The sequence below is a fragment of the Aplidium turbinatum genome, chromosome 10, assembly GCF_918807975.1.
Source record: "Aplidium turbinatum chromosome 10, kaAplTurb1.1, whole genome shotgun sequence".
In the NCBI taxonomy this organism is placed as follows: domain Eukaryota; kingdom Metazoa; phylum Chordata; class Ascidiacea; order Aplousobranchia; family Polyclinidae; genus Aplidium; species Aplidium turbinatum.
In genome coordinates, this window is record NC_137481.1 from 8,042,504 (window position 1) to 8,063,023 (window position 20,520).

At 39.3% G+C, this 20,520-nt stretch overlaps 1 protein-coding gene across 1 annotated transcript; it reads left to right on the forward strand.

The window, feature by feature from the left end:
* Nucleotides 1-1,298: 1,298 nt before the first annotated feature.
* LOC145778802 (UDP-N-acetylglucosamine--peptide N-acetylglucosaminyltransferase 110 kDa subunit-like) lies at nt 1,299-19,099 on the forward strand. The gene is made up of 21 exons (XM_082590385.1): nt 1,299-1,428; nt 6,853-7,003; nt 9,577-9,696; nt 9,972-10,095; nt 10,412-10,480; nt 12,853-12,969; nt 13,189-13,268; nt 13,390-13,580; nt 13,703-13,848; nt 14,028-14,210; nt 14,352-14,525; nt 14,813-14,992; nt 15,306-15,464; nt 15,675-15,782; nt 16,110-16,388; nt 16,583-16,735; nt 17,114-17,239; nt 17,488-17,640; nt 17,717-17,927; nt 18,060-18,228; nt 18,306-19,099. The coding sequence occupies exons 1-21, from the start codon at nt 1,338-1,340 to the stop codon at nt 18,454-18,456; spliced, it is 3,135 nt and encodes a 1,044-aa protein (XP_082446511.1). The 5' UTR covers nt 1,299-1,337; the 3' UTR covers nt 18,457-19,099.
* Nucleotides 19,100-20,520: the final 1,421 nt, after the last annotated feature.

The window sequence follows — 20,520 nt, forward strand, 5'->3', positions numbered from 1 at the left end:
GGCACCTGCATCTTCTGCCCCCAGGTCCGGATTTAGGGGGGCAGAGAAGGCAGTTGCCCCGGGCCCCCCGACTTTTGAAGGGCCCCCCTATGTGGAAAAAATGTGATTTTGTGTTATTTTTTTCCTTTTGGCCTTTAAAGTTTCTGCAAAATGCTGTGCAGTAGCCTACTGGATTGATGCTACAGTAGACGTAGAGATGGTTTTCGCGCCGGAGGCTTGAAAAAATTTTTTGCACGGTGGCCCCCCGATCTAAAAGTGCCCCGGGCCCCCCATCAGCTAAATCCGGCGCTGTCTGCCCTCCCTAAATCCGGGCCTGGGTACCAATAAGCTCTGCTATTTCGCGTGCATTTGTGACCACGTAATTATATCCTGCATTTCGATAATCTTTCAAAGACTTCGGCGGAGGGCCCTCACCCTCCGATCGGAGGGTACGGAGAACAATTACTACGCCTCTGCATAGTTAGGCCAGCAGCGGTTCTGCTGTTATCAGAGGATTGCAAACATTCAATAAAAAAACCTAGAACCCCTGCATTTCGAACTCTTGAATAAAGAAATTCCTTGAGACTCATTGCGTTACCTCTGTATCATCGAAGCATAGTTACGCCAGCAGCGGTTCTACTGTCATCAGGGGATCATAACCATTTCAATAATAAAAAAACCTAGAACCCCTGCACCACCAACAAATATCAAACAGTCGGATGGCCTCACATTAAGCAAAATAGGCGGTTACCACATTTCCCACAATGCCACTTAATACGTCATTTCGTGAAAAAAACTGACGCTTCAGGCTACATTTGTGATTTGACATTTTTTAGAAGTTTGTGAATTGAACAATTGAATACTCGTAATTGTGTCACATGTTTTCTTCAACTAAGGATATCAAAATGTGTAATGACTCGTATTTTTGTAGAAAACTGCATTTCGTTTTGCGATCTTTTCATGTATCACCGCTTTTTCTGCGCGCGATTAACTCTTTGTGACGTCATAGATGATATATCACGAAGGGTTTCACAAAAAGCGATCAGACATGTTTCACGCAATCACGCGGAAGTTTTGTCATATTTCTCAAAGAAGGATTTCAGTTTGTAACAGTGATTGGAGATTCAGTTTTATTGATTATATTTTGTCGGTTTATTCAAGTAAGAATAAAAACGTGTACGGTACTAAACCTGGAAGGTGAGGTTTGATAAAGAGTAATATTTTGAGACAATTTAATGCTTTTGTAATGTGCTGTAAATAAATAAATACGGTATCATCATATATTTTTGGTTCAAACAGAAGTGTGTTTATTTTTTTAGGTTTATCCTAACATTTATTTTGGTACAGCCTGTCTTACTATGTATTCTCAAATGTCTAACAACAAAGAAGAAGCCGTGAAAAAAGTTATTATGACTTCTCCTCAGCAATCTTCTTTAATTGATGCTGTTGGTAAGTTAACATGAAATTATGTGTGTGTAATAATGTTATTATTTGCATTGGATGTAAATTTACCTTGTGATAGCCTAGTATACTTATGGAATTATTCTGCATATATTTATGCGGTTTTACAATAAAATTCTGAGAGAATGATGCTGTGTAACGGTATTGCATCACATATTTAATGATTGATAGAGACTACATTTAAGCCTACCAAGCATAATGTCACACTTTCATGCATACTGTATCTTATGAAATTTAAGGTCGCACATGCTACTTCAGGTCATAAAATTGGCATCAAAAGTGAGCAATGAACGCATCCATTATTTTGCAAGTACCGGTAGCTGGTTTTTTTTTTCGGTCATTTATCGGTCATTGACCGATTTTTTAGCAAAATGTTTAAAAAAAATATACCGTAGTCAATTCGGTCAAAATGTCCGAAAAAATATATAGTCAATTGACTATATATGACCAAAAATGATCAAAATAAATAAAATTGACCGAATTTTTTCAAGCTATTTTGGACAAATGACCGAAAAGTCTCAGGAGAAAAAAAAAACCCAGACCGGTAGTACTAGTACACTATTGCTACAATATGTCAAAAGACCGCTGCTACTTGTTACTAGCCAATCAAAAGTAACATGCTACTTCTAGTTCTTTTGTCGTAAGTTGATATAGAAAAACTTTATTCGGGGCTTGTACGTTTTGAGCTGCCTGCAATTTCATTTTTTTCTTACTTTCCTTTTTCATCAAGAGAGAAATACAGGAGAAATCTCACAAGAATCGTTGCCAACCGTCTGGACCAGGGGCTCCGGACACTTCCTGAGAGTGGGGGGGTAATTTAAGCAGGGGCGGGAACGATGTTTTGACATCGACAGGGGCTTATTGGATTATCGCATCACATATACTTCTGGAAGGTCGCTCCCCAGACCCCGTTTGCATTACTGAGAGCTTTAGTTTCTTGTACAGCGTCTTATGCTGCATGTTTTGCGCCGAAAGCGCAAGATTTTTGCCTTTCAGCACGATATAAAATCAAAAAATCCTTTTAACGAATCTGAAATCACCAGCAAAAGCCTTTTAACATTTGCTACATGTTTTTGAGGTTTTGAGACAGTTTTGACTGGAAGAGGGGACGTACGCAAAATCCCTCTCTGTATTCTTCCTTGGCTCAAGTCCTCCAAATTTTGCACTTCACACGCTAAAAGGTTAGCTTTAAAAGGCCAAAAGCGTTAAGGTCAAAGCTATAATCTATAACTTAATTTACAATTACATGAATACAGCATGACGACAACCGGTGCCATAACATCCACAGTGAAATGAAACGTTTCAGCATCTAGGGTCTTGGCCTACATTTAACTCAGAAAAAAAAAAGAAGTTAAAATGCATTAACTTTTACAAGAATTGAAAATAAGGAGACATCTTGATCCATACTACAGGAAGGCTTACCATCTGCGCCGTCTAAGAAATAGCACTAAACAAAAAATGCCATAACACCCAGGTAATACCTTGTGCCAAAATTTCACAAAAACTACAAAGAAATAACATTATAAACGATTAAAACGAACAACTCAAACAAAACAGAAAACACTATGTGCACTCTGCTTCTATTCTAAGCAGAGCAGTCAAAAGTTGCCAAAGACTTTAAATCTTTGTGCGTTGTAAAACAAATTCTTTGCAGATTTCATCAACACTATTTCATCCAAATACACTTATAATGTGCATGGCACATGGCAATGAAATTGAGTCTTGAAGCAGTCATTGTGCTTCGGAGCCATGTTTTTAAGCGGCGTAGCGAGCTAAACGATCTTTCAGCTTCTGCAGAAGAAGGGCCATTGACCAATAGCAATTTTACAAGTTTTTCCACACTGGCATAAAACTCTTTGACAATAATAAGTCCCATTAACTTGTTTCGAACATCGCACACATACTTAATCGGCCCAAAGTTCTGATGGAAGTGGCTTGAATCTTAGCCCAAAATTGTCACGTTGAAGCCATATCGTTCCAACGCTGTAACAGCACTGTCGTTGACTGTGCCAGATACTAACTTTTGGTGAGTTTTAATTTCTTTGCCATTGAAGCGGTGGGTGAGGCCAGTAGGCCTACACGTGTCAGCCACCTTGTTTGGCACAAAGTGTGCAAACTATGGTGGGGTTCTTCCTGCTGGGCGATTTTGAACTTGCCAGACTGATTTTGCAAACTACTTAGCTCCTGAACAATTCTTACATCATTATGCAGGTCTATATTGCATATTTGCGTTGTCTTGCATTCGGAGTTTCCAAGCAAAAAACTAAACAGTTGTGCAACAAAATAAAAAATGAAAATAAAACACTAAAGTAGAAAAAAATATTAAAAATTAAATTTTTATCTCTACATTAGTGGGGGGGTAATTTTGCATTAGTTACCCCCCCACTCCAATTGGTGGGGAGGTAATCACCCCCGCAGCCCCCCCTCTAACGGAGCCCATGGTCTGGACATACCGTATCTTTTGTGGCCTATAACTTCGCTTGAGAGAGTAAGACAGGGGAAACCTTGGTGACAGTTTCTACCAACGTGCAAACATAAGTTTAAAATACTGCATTAATGTTGCTTGCCTTTAAATCTATTCTACCGACTTGCAAACATAACTTTAGAACACAGCATTGCTTTGAAATTGTGATGTATGGAAGGGCAGCATAAACCTTTCAAAGCGAGAGATTATGTTCCAACGGTGGCGTCTGCAAGCGGAGATATGTCACATTGGGCAGATAAAAGGAGAAAAAATTTAATTGCAGGCGGCTTAAAACCTACAAGCCCTCCGGCCTCCTTATTCAAGTACTTAAAGTGAAAATGCTCTTGAAAAGGGTCCCATGTATTACCCATAAGCACCATAAGTCGCATCGAATTACCCATCAGCACCATAAGTCGTGTTGAATTACCCATAAGCCTGTATAGCCGCCTAGTAGTCGGCTGCATAGCCGAGTGGTGAGGAGCACTGGCTCGGCGTTCGATAATATAGTTTGACACCGCTCAAGAGCCTGTCTTTGGCAGGACACTTGAAGGCATACCTGAAGGAGTGAAGGTGGACACAAAGATTGGCTTTATTGCCTTCGCGTTCGCTTATGTGTACTCCGCAGGTGGCTGCAGCAGATGGAGTGTTTTGGCCGAGAAAACACATTAACATCGGACAATTTCCCTATGAACCAGGTGTCTGCAGCATAATAAGCGTTCTAGCACTCAGCTAGAGACTTGACTCTTGCTTTGAACTTGATAATTAAAGAAAAAAAAGAATAATGGCAAGGGAATCGAACTCGTTTCATCAAAGTCAATACCTCTTTGTCTAAACCACTATGCCACGCCAGCGCGCATGAAATCTTCGCTTAATTTAGTTTACAGGCCTTGAAACTGAAGGCGGCCATGGCCGCAATTAACCTACAAAAACCAACATTTTGTCCGCCGGGTCTCGCCCTTCCGTCGGCTGCATTTGTCGGCCATGAAGTTCCGAAAAAAAATTACGCAAACGGCCTTGTGAATAAAGTACTTTGCCACTTATAATCACAAAGGATTAGAAAGCAACCAAAGCACCCAATAAATCACAATACACACTGTCTATGCTTGAATTGTTATTATTGATTGACCCAGCAGGACGGTGATGTCTGACATAAGCAGGATGCAAGTGACATCACAATATACTTTATTGATGCGATATATTCAGTCTTCGAAATTAGCGTCGGCAATGCGTGAATGGATGATTCAACGTTGTTAGATGTCAAATTAATGTAAAACGAACGTAAATTTCTTATTGGGCATTGTTGTTACGCAATATAACACGCCGAAAAATTAAATCGATTTGTGCTGACTCGAACGTTGAATCAACCTAAAATTAACTTACTTTTCTTCCCATGATTTATTTAAGGTGAATTACGTGTGACGTGCGTATCTTGTTGCTCGCTTTATTGCTACTTTTGGTATTATTACATCACAACAAATCAAACAGTGCGGTAGTGATGGACTACTCTAGTATATTTTTCGCTTCTCGTTTTACATGTTTTAGTACAATTGTTTTGTAATAAACGTTTACAGCAATTGCCGAGGCAATTTCAACTTTTGTCGTTTGGCCTCGGCAACGTTTCTGCCGAAGTAAAAATGTGCTACTTTGAAGACTGTACGTTGATGCGTGTCGAAGTTCCGATGGCCGCCATGTGCTTGTGATTGGCCGCCGAACAGCTTCAGTCGGACACGTTTAGCCGCCGGAAAAAAAAGTTGTTTCGAGGCCTGGTTTACATTGATAATGTTTCGAGAACGCTCACAATGTTATCAGTTCAGTTTGTTTTGATTTCTGACCATCACAACGAAAAAGCAAAATATGACAAACATAGCAGAGGTCTATAAAAAGTAGTAGTGACAAAACGCGGACGTTATAACGTGCATGACACCAAAGCAGGACAATCAGTTTATAATATGGCACGGTTACAACACTTTAGTTTATGTGACACTCCGTCTGCTGCAGCGACCTGCAGATTACATTCTGACATGAAGGCGTAAGTAATTCCGCGTTGCTTAAGGGTAATTCGACGCTACTTATGGTGCTTATAGGTAATTCGACGTGACTTATGGGGCTTATGGGTAATTTGACGCGACTTATGATGCTTATGCTAATTCGTGGGACCGCTTGAAAATGAATGATTTCAGGTTTAGTTTCATATTCGCTTACACTTTCATTTTTAGCATCATTATGGGAAATTGAAGACTAGGTGAAATTTTATTATACTCTAGTGTTCCCATCAAAAGTCACTAAAATGATTCTTTTTTCACATTAACTTGGAAAATAGCGGAAGTTCGATTGACGCAAATGTACCACCTTTTCCAGGCCTCTGAGCACTCTGGCCATTGAAAAGTAGTTCGAAATAACATCGCTGATAGGCCATGTTTGGTTGCTGGCTTCCACTATCCAAGCCAATATTTATCCATTTGTGTTAGTATATATTTCAGACCTCAAAACAACTTTTTTTTTTCGGTGGCCAAACGTGTCCGACTGAAGCAAGCTGTTCGGCGGCCAATCACAAGCACATGGCAGCCATCGGAACTTCGACACGCATCAGCATACAATCTTCAAAATTAGCACATTTTTACTTCAGCAGAAACTTTGCCAAGGCCAAACGACAAAAGTTGAAATTGCCTCAGCAATTGCTGTGAACGTTTATTACGAAACAATTCTACCAAAACGAGAAGCGAAAAATATACTAGAGTAGTCTATCACGGAGTTTACTAGCCTGCTATTTGTCACATTATGAAAAAAGTAGTGTCACAGCTGCTACTCTTAAAAGAAAAATGTTATTAATTTTGAATTGTGTAGGTTTTGAGCTGCATGTACTTCAAGACAGGTCTTGTTTCTGTTTTTCATAAGGAAATGTTTCCTTGGATTGTTATTGATAGCTTTGTATTTTGTATCTTTTTCAGCTCTTGGTGAATTGGCCCATCGTGAATATCAACAAGGCGATTATGAAAATTCTGAAAGACATTGCATGCAATTATGGCAACAAGAACCTGATAACACCGGTGTTCTTCTTTTATTGAGTTCTATCCATTTTCAATGTCGTCGATTAGATAAGTAAGGGGAAGTTATGTATATTATGTATAATTAAAAAGTTGATATGTTGTTAATGAAACTGCAAAACATAACATTTCTTAATTTTTTTTATTTTTACATTTAAAGGTTTTAAGTTTCCCTTATGCAAGAATAATGTATACTTTATTGTATATATATAGTCATTCCCCTAACCGCGAATTTTTGGTAAAATAACCCGAAACACGAATTTCAAAATAAACAGGCTAATATTTGTTCAAATTCAAAAACTGAAATGGCGCAGGCAAGAAGATTGCTATCCCTATTTCTGCACTAAAAATTAGACCAAAACCGCTTTTCAGATTTCAGCAATCAGCAAATGTTTGACCTAGTCCCAAAACCCTGTCCCTAATAAAATTGAAAACTTTCTGACCGTCTGCACTAACTTTGCTGTTAAATCTCTTTCTGGTGAACCAGGGCTGCGATTTTTTCTTTCTTGTCGAACGACCAAAAAGTTCTGCGTTTGTTTGTCGAATAGTGGTATGACGTCACAAGAGTCAGATTATAAGCGTTTGGCCGCGAATTACTGCGTCTGCGTGATAGAGAATTTTTCCTTTGGCATCTCTTTAGTCTCGCTTAGTACGTTAATGGTTATGCACGTACCCGCATGCAAACACAGTTAGGAGCGAAACATGCAAGTTACCAAGAAACACAGCGAAGATAAAGCAAAAAATGAACTGCAGATAAAAGAAAACGGAACAATACCACGATAATACAAAACAACGGCGTAATGCTACAGGCCTACACCGTTTAAGGTGTGCCGAGATGGCAAACAAGCCTCTTCGTACAACATTGCAACAAACTACATGCAATCGCGTAAAGTAACACAAGAACGAATTGATTAATAACAGTGAAAAGGAAAGAATATTAGTAACAACACAAACATTAATGCCAGCGCATGCTTGCTGCTAGATCTTGATTTTGCTGACTCTGTATGACTTTAGACAGGAGATTTTGAATGCTTTGCGACGTTAGGCTACTAAACGCTATTAGCTGGAAGTTTACCTGAGCTGAATGATAAGTTTAAAAGTGACGTAGTCACGTGGCAATGCTTCTTTCGATAGCTCCTTCGAACAGATCCCACACTTCACTCGCTGTTTGCTTAACCGCTTCTCGGTAAGACCGACCGAAGCTTTTGCCATCCGTGTTGTCGGAGGATTCTTTCGTTTTTTTGTCATTATAGGATACTGACTAACTGAAGACTATCCTATCTGTAGTTGGGCAAAGCTATGCTGTTCTTACAACTTGCCTATTACCTTGCCTTGTCCACTCCCAGTGACTACCTACTATTCTTCTAGAAGCAAACTCTTATAGTGACCTTATCTGTGTTTCTGATTCTGAACATCTGGTCGGAAACTAGGCTATTTTCTTGATGTAAAAAACTTGCGTAATAAGTAGGCTTTATTGTGTTCTTTTATTGTGTGCTTCTGCGATTATTTTCTCCTGTATCAATCACCTGCTTTAAGTTATATAACGGAAAGGAAATCTTACATTTGTTTTCGTCATCATGCACTGGCTACATAAATCCATCATTGTTAAATCTTTCAAAGGATGGCATCTCGCCTGGTGCGAGACAAATTTTCTGCAGATGTCCAGACTTCTCAGCCAGCAAACTTGTTTATACATGTCATGCAATGTAAAAACGACGGGTTTTGCTAGCTGGGTTGTGTGTTTTTGTGAATGTGCAAAATCGCCCATTATGTGATCACAGGAACTCTTTTAGTGGAAGGAAGTGGAGTTGCAACCGTGTTTATCTGTCTACTATTCTTTATTCACATTGCAAAACATTTCTGCAATCTTGGAACAACAAGTGCATAAGTCAGACATAAATACAAACTTGCAAACACGTTGACAACTAAAAGTAGCCTACTTCGGTTATTTTATTTATAAAAGAAACCCGTTGTGTCGAATAGCACGAAACGTGTGTGGCGAAATGTTTCATGGCAGGCGTTAGAACTTCGATCAAAGCATTTTCCCACAATGTTCAAAATGTTCTGGAAGAAAACTCCTTTCCACAAAAATAGCGGCTTTTTTCATCTGTATTTCTGAACATCTGGTCGGAAATTACGCTGTTTTCTACATGTGAAAAACTTTCATAGCAAGTATCCAAACAGTCATTTTACCAGAGCAATATTGTTAATTGGCTCAAACGGCGAAATACAAACTGGCATATACGTTGACAACTCAACGTAGCCTAGGTTATTTCATCTATAAAAGAAATCCGTTGTGTTGAATAGCAGGAAACGTGTGTTGCGAAATGTTTGATGCCAGGTGTTGGAACTTCGATCAAAGCATTCTCCCACAGTGTTCAAAATGGCGGCGCTGATGCCTTGGGAGTTTCTCGTGTGAAGCGTCGCTTTTAGACCTAGCTTTGAAGTACCTGGCGCAAGAAAGTTTACGTAAGTCAGCACTTTTATGATTGCATCACGTGATGCCCACCCCCCTGATTTGTGTTTCAGAAAAAAAAAATTCGTGCTTAGGGAAATGACCATACAGCACTTTTTTATTATTTTTTTTTTATGAAACAACTACAATCAACAGCAAATTTTCTGTTTTAGATCAGCTTACTTTTCCAAGCACGCTATCAAGACAAACCCAATGTTAGCTGAAGCTTATTCTAATCTTGGAAATGTGTATAAAGAGAGAGGCCAACTTCAAGAAGCTCTTGAACACTATAGGTTAGTATTCTCATCTATTGTTGTTAAATGCTGGGATGGTAAAAGGATAGACCCTCTGCCCCAAAGGCTAACACAACGTTGGTGAAATGCTTAAATCCGCTTGCGAAATTGGTACACACCAAAAGGTGGAAACCAAACTGACAAGAACAGAAAATTAGATGAAAACCATATTTGAGACAGTTCATGCAACGAAACCTACATTACCAGTGCCGTAGTTAAATTGTAAAACATGAGTCACAACTCACAATGTCATTGTGTATTATGTAATTCCGCAGACATGCTGTTCGACTAAAGCCAGATTTCATTGATGGTTATATTAACCTTGCTGCAGCGTTGGTAACTGCTGGAGATTTGGAAGGAGCTGTCCATGCATACTTCTCTGCGTTACAAATTAACCCTGTAAGTTCTGTGGAAAAATCAGCATGTGTGTTTGTTTGAATATTAAGAGCTTAATGTTAGCATAATCTGCTAAGCTTGGAAAGTTCGCTTTAAACCAAAAGATTCCATCCACTGTTTGGAAATAGTCAAGCTTAAAACATATTGATGTACCGTACAATTGTACATCGGGTCAGAAAATTTGTTTTTATGCTGAAGAGAGGATTGTTTTAGAGGAAGAATAGTTTCGTTTCACACCTACTTGTATGTGTAATGTGTTTATATATTTTGGATAAAAAACAATTAATAATTATTTGATAAATAATTTTATTTTTAACAGGATCTTTACTGTGTACGGAGTGATTTGGGAAATTTGTTGAAAGCTTTGGGGCGCTTAGAAGAGGCTAAGGTATCATGTTTTCATGGTTGCTTTGGAGTTGTTTGTTTATAGCAGTAACAAACTGTAATAAGTTTTATTAAGTGTTTTGGAGTACCACTTGACAATGCATTGACATATGGCAATTTGCTTTTTATAACCCAATTTTTGACTTTTTTGTAAATATTTACTTGCTCTTTGAAGCAACATGCTAAAGATTGCCACATGCCATTACATTTGATGGTAGCATGGACTGCATTTACCACTCAAAAATTATATAACTTCATTTATAAAAAAATTCATTCAATTTACTTTTCCATGGGCCACACAGATATGGTATGTTTGCAGGGCTTATTGTAGGAAGAAAGGCAAGGCAGAACATAGGGTTTGCCGAAAAGTCAAACAATGTGTTTGCAACAGATAGAAAGTCAGTCAGAAACACACAACTCTTCCCAGTTAACAAATTTAGCAATTTCACATAAATACACTGTCTTACAACATTGAATTTATGTAAATATAAACTGCTTTGATAACTGGGAACTGAAAGAGTGTGCAACACTGCCATTGGTTCATAATTTTCACAGTTTGGCTCAGCTTATTTGGATTTTATATACTGAATTTCAAGTTATTGGTATTGTAAAAATTCATTTCAATATTTTTGACATTGTTAGTTATATAATTATACAAATTATTGAGCCAAACTTGTGGCGCTTTTGCTGCTGCGCGTGCTGCTGTATTTGCTTGGAACACACTTCAAGAACAAATTTATTCTACATTTTGCATTTTTTCTGGGAAGTTGTAAGCCGCTTAATTGTTCTGCTGTTTCTTGCTCACAGAACAATTGCAACAAGGCTTAGGTACTTCTTCAAATTTCACTGATTTTGAAATAAAGTGCTGTTGTGTTTTTTTTTTGGTTTTCTCAATACTCGTATTGGAAAGTTTTACTGCTGCTGATTTGATTTTCTGAAGTTGTTCCCGCTAAATTGCGTTGTGGAAAAAGACTGAATTTAAATAAAATTATATTGCATTTGATAAAATATGGTAGCATCATTGGCAGCAATGAATAAAAAAAGAAATTGTTACTTTGTTCATTAGAAATTTCAATATTTCAGTCTTTTTCCTAGGCTTACCAAGTCTTTTTCAGGACCTGCAACTATCTGTGTGTCATTTGACGGAAAGTATAAATTTTGAATGGTAACAGGTAAAAATAATTGGTGTTTAACAATGCAGTCCATGATCAACTCCTGTAAAAATACTATGCGTAAAAAAGTCAATTAAGGAAATACTGTACACATGAAAAGATCTTTTGACAACTTGTTTCAAAAAGAATTCTCCAACAGTCTAACCTTTTGAATTTTTTATGCATATTGAGTTTTTGATAGTATGATTGAATTTGGTTATTGTAGAAATAATGGATAAATGTTGATACTACTTCCAAACTAATCAAACTTGTTCATTTTGTTTCCCTTTTGCGTTGCATTTTTCTATGCGCAAAAGGTTTGAGTGAGCTTCAGTGAGATCGGCAGTCGACGAAGATCTTCTCCATCATCAGTAAGCTTGGATAGTGCCTCCAATTCTCATCTAAAGTGTGGTTATCAGCAGTACGTTTGGCGGTATAGTATGTGTCTACACCTGGGGGACATTCAAAATTGTTAAGTTAATTGGGTACATTTGCATAAAGAAAATTTGCAGTATCGAGTTAGTTCGGCTTTGTGTTAATTTTATTTGAATAGTTCAGTGATAAATTTTCAAAGTAAACGTGTTATTAAATTGTTAAAGCCCAAGACACATGCGCTATGCGAAAAGGCACGCTGCTGCGATCTTGCAATGTAATGGGCGACGCGCTATTGCTCTTTTAAAAATTGTGCAGCTTGGTGACAGTTCACTGCTGTATCTGGTAAGTTGTTATTCCACGTCCTGGGTTAGTACAAGTGGCCCTGTGAGCTGTTTTGCCAAAAAAGCTGCACAATTTTGTCCATCTTTCAGTTGCTTCAATGCATTGTACTTCAATAAAAGTAACCAATATGGTACAAGAGTGTTATATGATGTTACTTACATCAAACTACAAATTTGAAACGAACAATTTTGAGTTCTTTGAAACATTTCTGACAATGAAGTACATCATGAATCATCTGATCTGTCTTTCACATGCTTTCTGCGCAGACTTTGCACTTGTTTTATGTTTTGGTAATAATTGTTTAGTCGGCATTGTAAAGGTTTTGCCATTAGCCCTTTAGCTAAATGGCAACATAGAGCAAGTGCAAAGATTATATCACATTATGCTACTAAAATGCTCATTACATTGCAGTCATTTGACATTATGCCATTTCCAAAACTAATTTATGTTTTTTTATTTTGTTACAAATCAACTTTGATCCATTCCAATACACTTGCAACATCCAAAGGCTTGTTATCTTAAAGCCATTGAAACCCAGCCATCGTTTGCTGTGGCTTGGAGCAATCTGGGATGTGTCTTCAACAGTCAAGGAGAAATTTGGTTGGCAATCCACCATTTTGAGAAGGTTAGCATTGTACTGAATTTTTTTTGTTACTGTTCATGATTTCACCAAGGCCTGCGTCGGTTTTTTTACAGACAGTAGAAAGATTGGTTTATGCATACTTTGTGCCTGGCGTAATATTGTGTATCCATGCAATTTGCGTGTTAAATAAGTATTTGCGCATAGTTGTTCTCAATGTTCTGTGCACTTAAAACAAATTTTAACAATACTTTTTTATACCAGGCCGTAAAACTAGATCCAAACTTCTTGGATGCCTACATTAATCTTGGAAATGTCTTAAAAGAAGCTCGAATTTTTGATCGGTAAGTAAACATGACGACAACCCATCTCATTTTTATGCTTTGCGAGGGATTAAAACGAAAGTTTCATGTCGGAGAGATTCCTTCATTTTTGATTGTTTTGCTAATTCATGTATGCATTTAGGGCTGTAGCTGCTTATCTACGCGCGCTCAATTTGTCACCGAACCACGCTGTTGTTCACGGAAACCTTGCATGCGTTTACTACGAGCAGGGATTGATTGACCTTGCCATCGACACTTACAAACGAGCAATCGAGTTACAACCACACTTCCCGGATGCCTTTTGTAACTTGGCCAATGCGCTAAAAGAAAAAGGTACGCACACCAGTAGCTTTTTCAATCTTGCTGGGTTCAACACCTGTAAAAAGAATTGGTCGCTGTAAATGAAGAGGACTTACTTAACGCAACGGTAAATTAGATCTTTTTGTTTTGATCAGGCAAAGTGCAAGATGCAGAAGATTGTTACAACAAGGCTTTGCGATTGTGCCCCTCACATGCAGATTCATTGAACAACTTGGCGAATATTAAACGCGAACAAGGCTTTATTGAAGATGCCATTGCGTTGTACAGCAAAGCGTTGGAAGTAAATTGTGTTCACTTTATTATGTTTTACAATTAAAGTGTGTGGTAGATAGTCAATGCCAACGATAGAAAGAAATGGAAGAGTCACTGCAGACAACTGGTCGACCCTAATGTTTGAGTGTACAAACGGGAGATTTGATACGTTTACGGTTGAGTTTAGTATAACTTGCTTTATCGCAGGTATTTCCTGAGTTTGCTGCAGCTCACTCTAACCTTGCCAGTGTTCTGCAACAACAAGGCAAACTTCAAGAAGCCTTACTTCACTACAAAGAAGCTATCCGCATCAGTCCTACATTTGCTGATGCCTACTCTAACATGGGAAATACATTGAAGGAAATGCAGGACGTGCAGGGGGCTATGCATGTAAGAAAATCTTTGCTCTTATTCCAGCGTAGATTTGTGAACGTTACGATTTAAAATTTCTCAACAAATTGACATTAAAACTACTAAGTTTCCACTGGATGCGCAACGTGGTGGATAAAATTAATTTATGTCTCTTTGCAGTGCTACACAAGAGCTATCCAAATCAACCCTGCTTTTGCTGACGCTCACAGCAACTTAGCATCAGTGCATAAAGACAGCGGAAGCATTCCAGCTGCTATACAATCTTACAAGACTGCTTTAAAGTTGAAGCCGGATTTTCCCGATGCTTATTGTAACCTCGCCCATTGTTTGCAAGTAAGGCGCATTCCATGAACAATTGAACATGGTGTTGAGTTTAAGTACACTGCCCGCTCATCATCCAAATTCGGTCGTGTTCCCACTAGTGTGGCTGGCCGATTCTTTCCTTGTAGCGATTACCGTGTCCGACTTTGCCTCTTTCTTCACCTGTTCTTTTTGGACGTCTGTCATCCCGTTTCCTCTTTCCATCTACCTTCAAAGTCAATGCCTTTCGAAGATAACTTCCTCCTCTCTCCTTATTGTGTTAAGTGATCAATTTACTGAAATTGCATTGCGCTTCACAGATCATATGCGATTGGAGTGATTATGATGAAAGAATGAAGAAATTGGTGTCGATTGTTTCCGACCAACTTGCAAAGAATCGACTCCCTTCTGTGCACCCTCATCACTCCATGCTCTATCCTTTAACGCATGATTTCAGAAAAGCGATAGCCGCACGTCACGGAGCATTGTGTTTGGATAAGGTGCGTTCGTGTTCTCCGTTGAAAATTATCTTGCAAGCTTGTTATTTGCTTAAGTTGCAACAACACGAAAGTTTTATCCATTGCTACAGACAAAGATATTAGTGTTTTAACTTCTCTATCGACTGTTATTAACAACACCTGAGAACCTGGCCCAGAATACTTTGTGTTCAAAGCGGTTGACTGATTCTTACCAGCGTAACTAGTTAACTACACCTGTAGTGTTATGTTTGTCGTATCACTTTGTTAATTATGATGAACTTTTAAGTGACTGGCGCCGCCAACCCTTAACATTGTCAAACGATGCAACTTTCAGATCAATATACTGCACAAGCCGCCGTATGAGCATCCTCGAAGCCTCTCAGCGAGCGGGGGAAAACTGCGCGTCGGATATGTGAGTTCGGATTTTGGAAACCATCCAACTTCTCATTTGATGCAAAGCATTCCTGGAGTGCACAACTTCGATAAAGTGGAGGTTTGTAACATTTGAAATATCTCGGGACGTCGTATTGAATGATTAATCATACGCGGCATGCTTTGAATCTGGGTTATAATCACCGGATAATTTGTTCTCTGGTGTTGGGAAATATACAAGTAATAAAAGGCCACGCACTTGAGTAGTAGAGAACTGCTCACTTGGATCAATTATACAGTTGTGTGAAAATTTAGGATTTGTTTCATTTAGGTCTTCTGCTATGCCTTGAGTCCTGACGATGGTACAAACTTCCGGAAAAAAGTTTCTTCGGAAGTAAATCATTTCGTAGATCTGTCGCAAATACAATGCAATGGCAAAGTAAGTAACATGAGTTAATCTTCCAACCAAAGTACTTCTTAAAGTCCTTCAAATTAAATTTGAACAAGTTTTAATAAACGAATATCAACTCTGTTCTAGCCTCTTTTTCCACAAACTTCGATAAATAGTTATCAACAATGACCACATCAACGCACAATCTGTTTTGTTCTGTGCTAGCTTCCAAACAGCCGAGGATAAAGTAGCTGGCATCTCTCGTTTTAAAGTTAGAAAAAATTTAATGACGTATTTAAATGGAATAGGATTGCATCCCATTTCTTCGGCTACACAGCTTTTCGATATCTTGTAACACTCCGCTCTTGATGATAGGCTGCTGATAGAATCCATCAAGATGGTATCCATGTGCTTCTGAACATGAACGGCTATACGAAAGGAGCCAGAAACGAAATCTTCTCTCTTCGTCCGGCGCCGATCCAGGCAATGTGGCTCGGCTATCCTGGTACAAGCGGGGCTACCTTCATGGATTACATAATCACGGATAGCGTCACCTCTCCTCCTGAACTCCACACTCAGTATAGTGAGAAGCTGGCCTACATGCCCCACACTTTCTTCATCGGAGATCATGCCCAGATGTTTCCACACATGAAGGTATGTTGCTTTTGCAACACATCGTGAGATAGAAATATAAATTTCTTAATCAAGCTTCAACAATAATATAGAATGCTGTCATGTCGTCACTGCTACACGTGATGTTAGGAAGACAACACGCTTAATACCATCTTGCCATGTTTTGTTTTCTGTATAGTCGGTTACCGTTTGTGTGATTGTTTGCTTGGTTGTAGGAGAAAGCTGTGATCGATGTGAAAGGCAAAGGTGATGAGCCGGTGAGTGACAACTACTGCGTTCTCAATTCGGCTAATGCGAAGGAGATGTTAGATTGGTTCGGGGACATCACTTACCAGAAAGCAAATGTCAAAGATGAAGAAAGTGTACAGGTCAGTTAGAATTTCATTATTTTTCGTCTTGTGCTTTGTCAAGTAGACTGCATGAACATGTTGTTTATAGACACCAAAAACCCAATTCGTTCAAAGATTACTGGTTGTCTTGCGTTTCTATCAAAATGTATAGCTCCACTTCATGGAGTGTGTCACCTTTCGGTTTTGTGGGCATTAGCACTGTCTCGTTTGCTCTGATGGTTTCATTCTACGGTGGTAAATATGGTGACAAAGCAACTGCTACCCAGCTACATCTATTTTGTGTGGCTTCATTCTATGGTGGTAAAAAAGTAATTTGTCTTTATCACTTAACTATAGAAATCGACGTTAAATGCAGCGGATGAAAACATTTCATTTGTAACGATATGTCTGATCTAGGTTCACACTCCAGTGGTACCTCTGAACCAAGCCGCGGTCAACATCTGTGGTATGGTGAAGAATGGCCAACTCACCGCTCAGTTGGATGAAACCCACTCAGCACACAACGGATTGGCTCTCGTGCAAGTAAGTGTCGCTGTAATACCGCGTTTGTTCATGTATCATTTTATTTTAACCAATCAAGTTTGATACAGTGTAGAACTGCAGATGTATTGGTGTTGGATGTTTAGTTGTCGAAGCAGGATAATGCATATCTAGCACAATTATCTTTTTTACATCGTTTCAACGTTGCCATGCAAAGAAACAATATTCTTTAGGACAACTTCGATATGTATGAGACATGACTTCAAATCTTACACTGTTCGCTCTTTCAGATCGATAGCAAAGCTGCCACAGGCGAAAAGTCACCTAACGGCATAATCGTCTCAAGCCGGCTGCAATACAGGCTTCCAAGCAACGCTGTTGTGTATTGCAACTTCAATCAACTTTACAAGATCGACCCCGCCACACTCTTGATGTGGTGCAACGTAAGTGCACTCGAACTCGTGCAATCACACTCTCAAGTGGAGCAGTTACTATTAACATGTTTGTGTTGATTTGTAGATTTTGAAGAAGGTGCCAAACAGTGTTTTGTGGCTGCTACGCTTCCCTGCTGTTGGCGAAGCGAACGTGAAAAAATTCGCAACTCAAACGTGTGGAATTGCATCAAATCGAATCATCTTCTCCCCGGTGGCACCGAAGGAAGAACACGTGCGGCGCGGACAGCTTGCTGACATTTGTCTGGACACCCCACTGTGCAATGGTCACACCACTGGTGAGCTAACTTGATTTGTTTATTTTGTTGCTAATTTATAACGAGGAGTACTTGTTGTATATTACATACAACCTTAAAGCCATCAAATCTAAAAGGATATAATAACGAATGTATTTTGTGTTTTATTTTCAGGAATGGATGTTTTGTGGGCTGGCTGTCCCATGGTCACCCTCCCAAAAGAAACTCTTGCCAGCAGAGTTGCTTCTTCACAGCTTGCCTGCCTCGGCTGCCCTGAGTTGATAGCAAGCACCAGAGAAGAGTACGAAGATATCGCTGTTAAACTTGGGTCTGACCCTGACTAGTAAGTGCAGTTTTACAGCTTTTTTGCAATGGAAATTGTAAGTTATTTAACCTTTTCACTACGTTTTTTGTTTTCAGTTTGAAAGCAATGCGCGCTAAAGTTTGGCATCGTCGCACCACAAGTCCTTTGTTCAACATCCAGCATTACGTGAATGACCTTGAAAGCCTGCTCTTCAAGATGTGGGAGCGCCATGAAAAAGGAGAAGAGGTTGACCACATCTTCAACTAATTGATTTGACCACAGACTCTCATCTGATGTTTGGACATTTACCTTCCTCTGGTGTTACATTGCTTGTGTTGAGACTGTCGCACGAGGGCGAGAACCGGTCTTGAGGTATTTATGGCCATGGAGAGTGGTGTTTAGCCTTGATTCGTGGGAGCTTGGCTATGAGGACTCTGCTCCAAGAGATCAACTAATGTCGTAGGCATCGAAATTTATAAGAGCCACATCAAATCTGCTCCACTCATCAGCTTGGTCCATTTATATTCTTTTGCTTCGCGTTGCTCGAGCAACGCCGCTACCCAAGCGCTCGATCGATTTCCGATATTTTACTACCATCATTCACTGCGCCACATGCGTTTTTTTGCAATGCCTTGCTCTATTTTATTGTTTGATCGCAAAAAGTTTGAATATGCATTAAATACTCGTACCAAGCTTTGTCACCACAAAAGGTTTGAAATCGCTTTCTCACTTGTCCAACAATATCTGCCTTGCATTTTCCTGGCTTCATTTATGACGTTTTCGTTGGCATCTGTTCTGCGGTGAGGCACTTTACATCGTCTGTCTTTGACGAGATATTCAGGAAACTTTGAAGGAAATGTTATGAATCTTTTGTATGCTAACGTTGTTATTACAAGCTTGCGCCAATACATTGTCTAATGTCTATTCATTAGCTTCTGAAAAAAAAACAGCATTTTTTTTTCTGAAGTCTAAACCTTCAAATCATTTGGCTAGGTCAGAGATCACCAAATTACGGCCCGCGAACTGATCTCTTCCGGTCCGCCACGTGCTGCGGAAATAACAGCTGCACTACAACTGTTAAGGAAAAAAGTTACCAAACTTATTGTAAAGAACTGACGTTGCTGTTGAGCTACATGCAACCTGCTGATGATACAGTATTTCCATATTGTTTTATCATTAGGCCACCACAAATGGGGACAGCCTTGGCCAAATTTGGAAGGATGTCATGTTTTTTCAAGAGCACGATGCCCTGTAGTGTATCACAGCAGGGAATGACTTTTCCAGCAGGGAGCAAGCCTTTTAGGCGCGCACAGTGGCGTCAGGGTATTTAGGTGCGGAGGACGGTGGCGCACGTTCATTTAGGTGCTATTTCTAGTGAAGTCTTCAGATTGTATCAGCTTGGCAGGTGGGGCAATGCTTTTCACACAAAATGATATATTGAACAGAAAAATATGTCATGGCTTCCGTAAGTGAAGCTGCTTAACAGATAATGCTTTTCACACAAAATGTTATATTGAACAAAAAAATATATTGTATTTTTTTTAATGCGGGTGTTCGGCGTTTATTTATTGTGAGTCCAGGTTTGCGTCGGCAAAAGCTTTATCAATAAATTATTCAAGTTTCCGAACATGACTGAATTCACTTTTAGTAAGTCAAATAATTACACTAAACATCAGTAAAACATTTACCGTAGCCTATATTCAAGCGGGTGGTAGGCTTGAGCAGTAGCGCACCCAGAAAAAAATTTAGGGGGGGGGCTAATTTAGAAATGTTGGCCGAGTGATTTGCGACAATAATGACAGTAGGCCAATGCCCATCCCTTTGATTAATATTTAAAGGCACTCACCGGCCACAACCCACATACATCAGGATTCGTTCTCTCAATCAGATTACAAGTTGGCCTAGTGAACCCCATGGTATTAGAACCATCAGCACTCTCATCCCTACGTCCACTCTCGGAATCTTCTATAGATCTCGACTTTTTCGTCATGTATGACAAAATAGAATTAGCTTTCCGTTTGCCAACACAAATAAGTGCGAAAACAACAACTAGCGCAAAAACAGTTTGAAACAAAACACTAATTTTGTGAACAGTAAATGTGATGTAGACATTTTTCCTACTTACAAAACATTCAAAATTAGTTCGTATTTTCAATTAAAGTCCCAGACGCTTTCGTCTTTCTGCTCAAATATCGTATATAATTTTACATGTCCGTGTGATTCAGCATTGACGTACGGTACATCGGTATGTCCACCCAGGGGCGCCGGAAGCGGGGAGGGAATGCTCCCCCACCTTCAAGTTAAGGATGGTAGAAGTAGGGGATTGCTCAC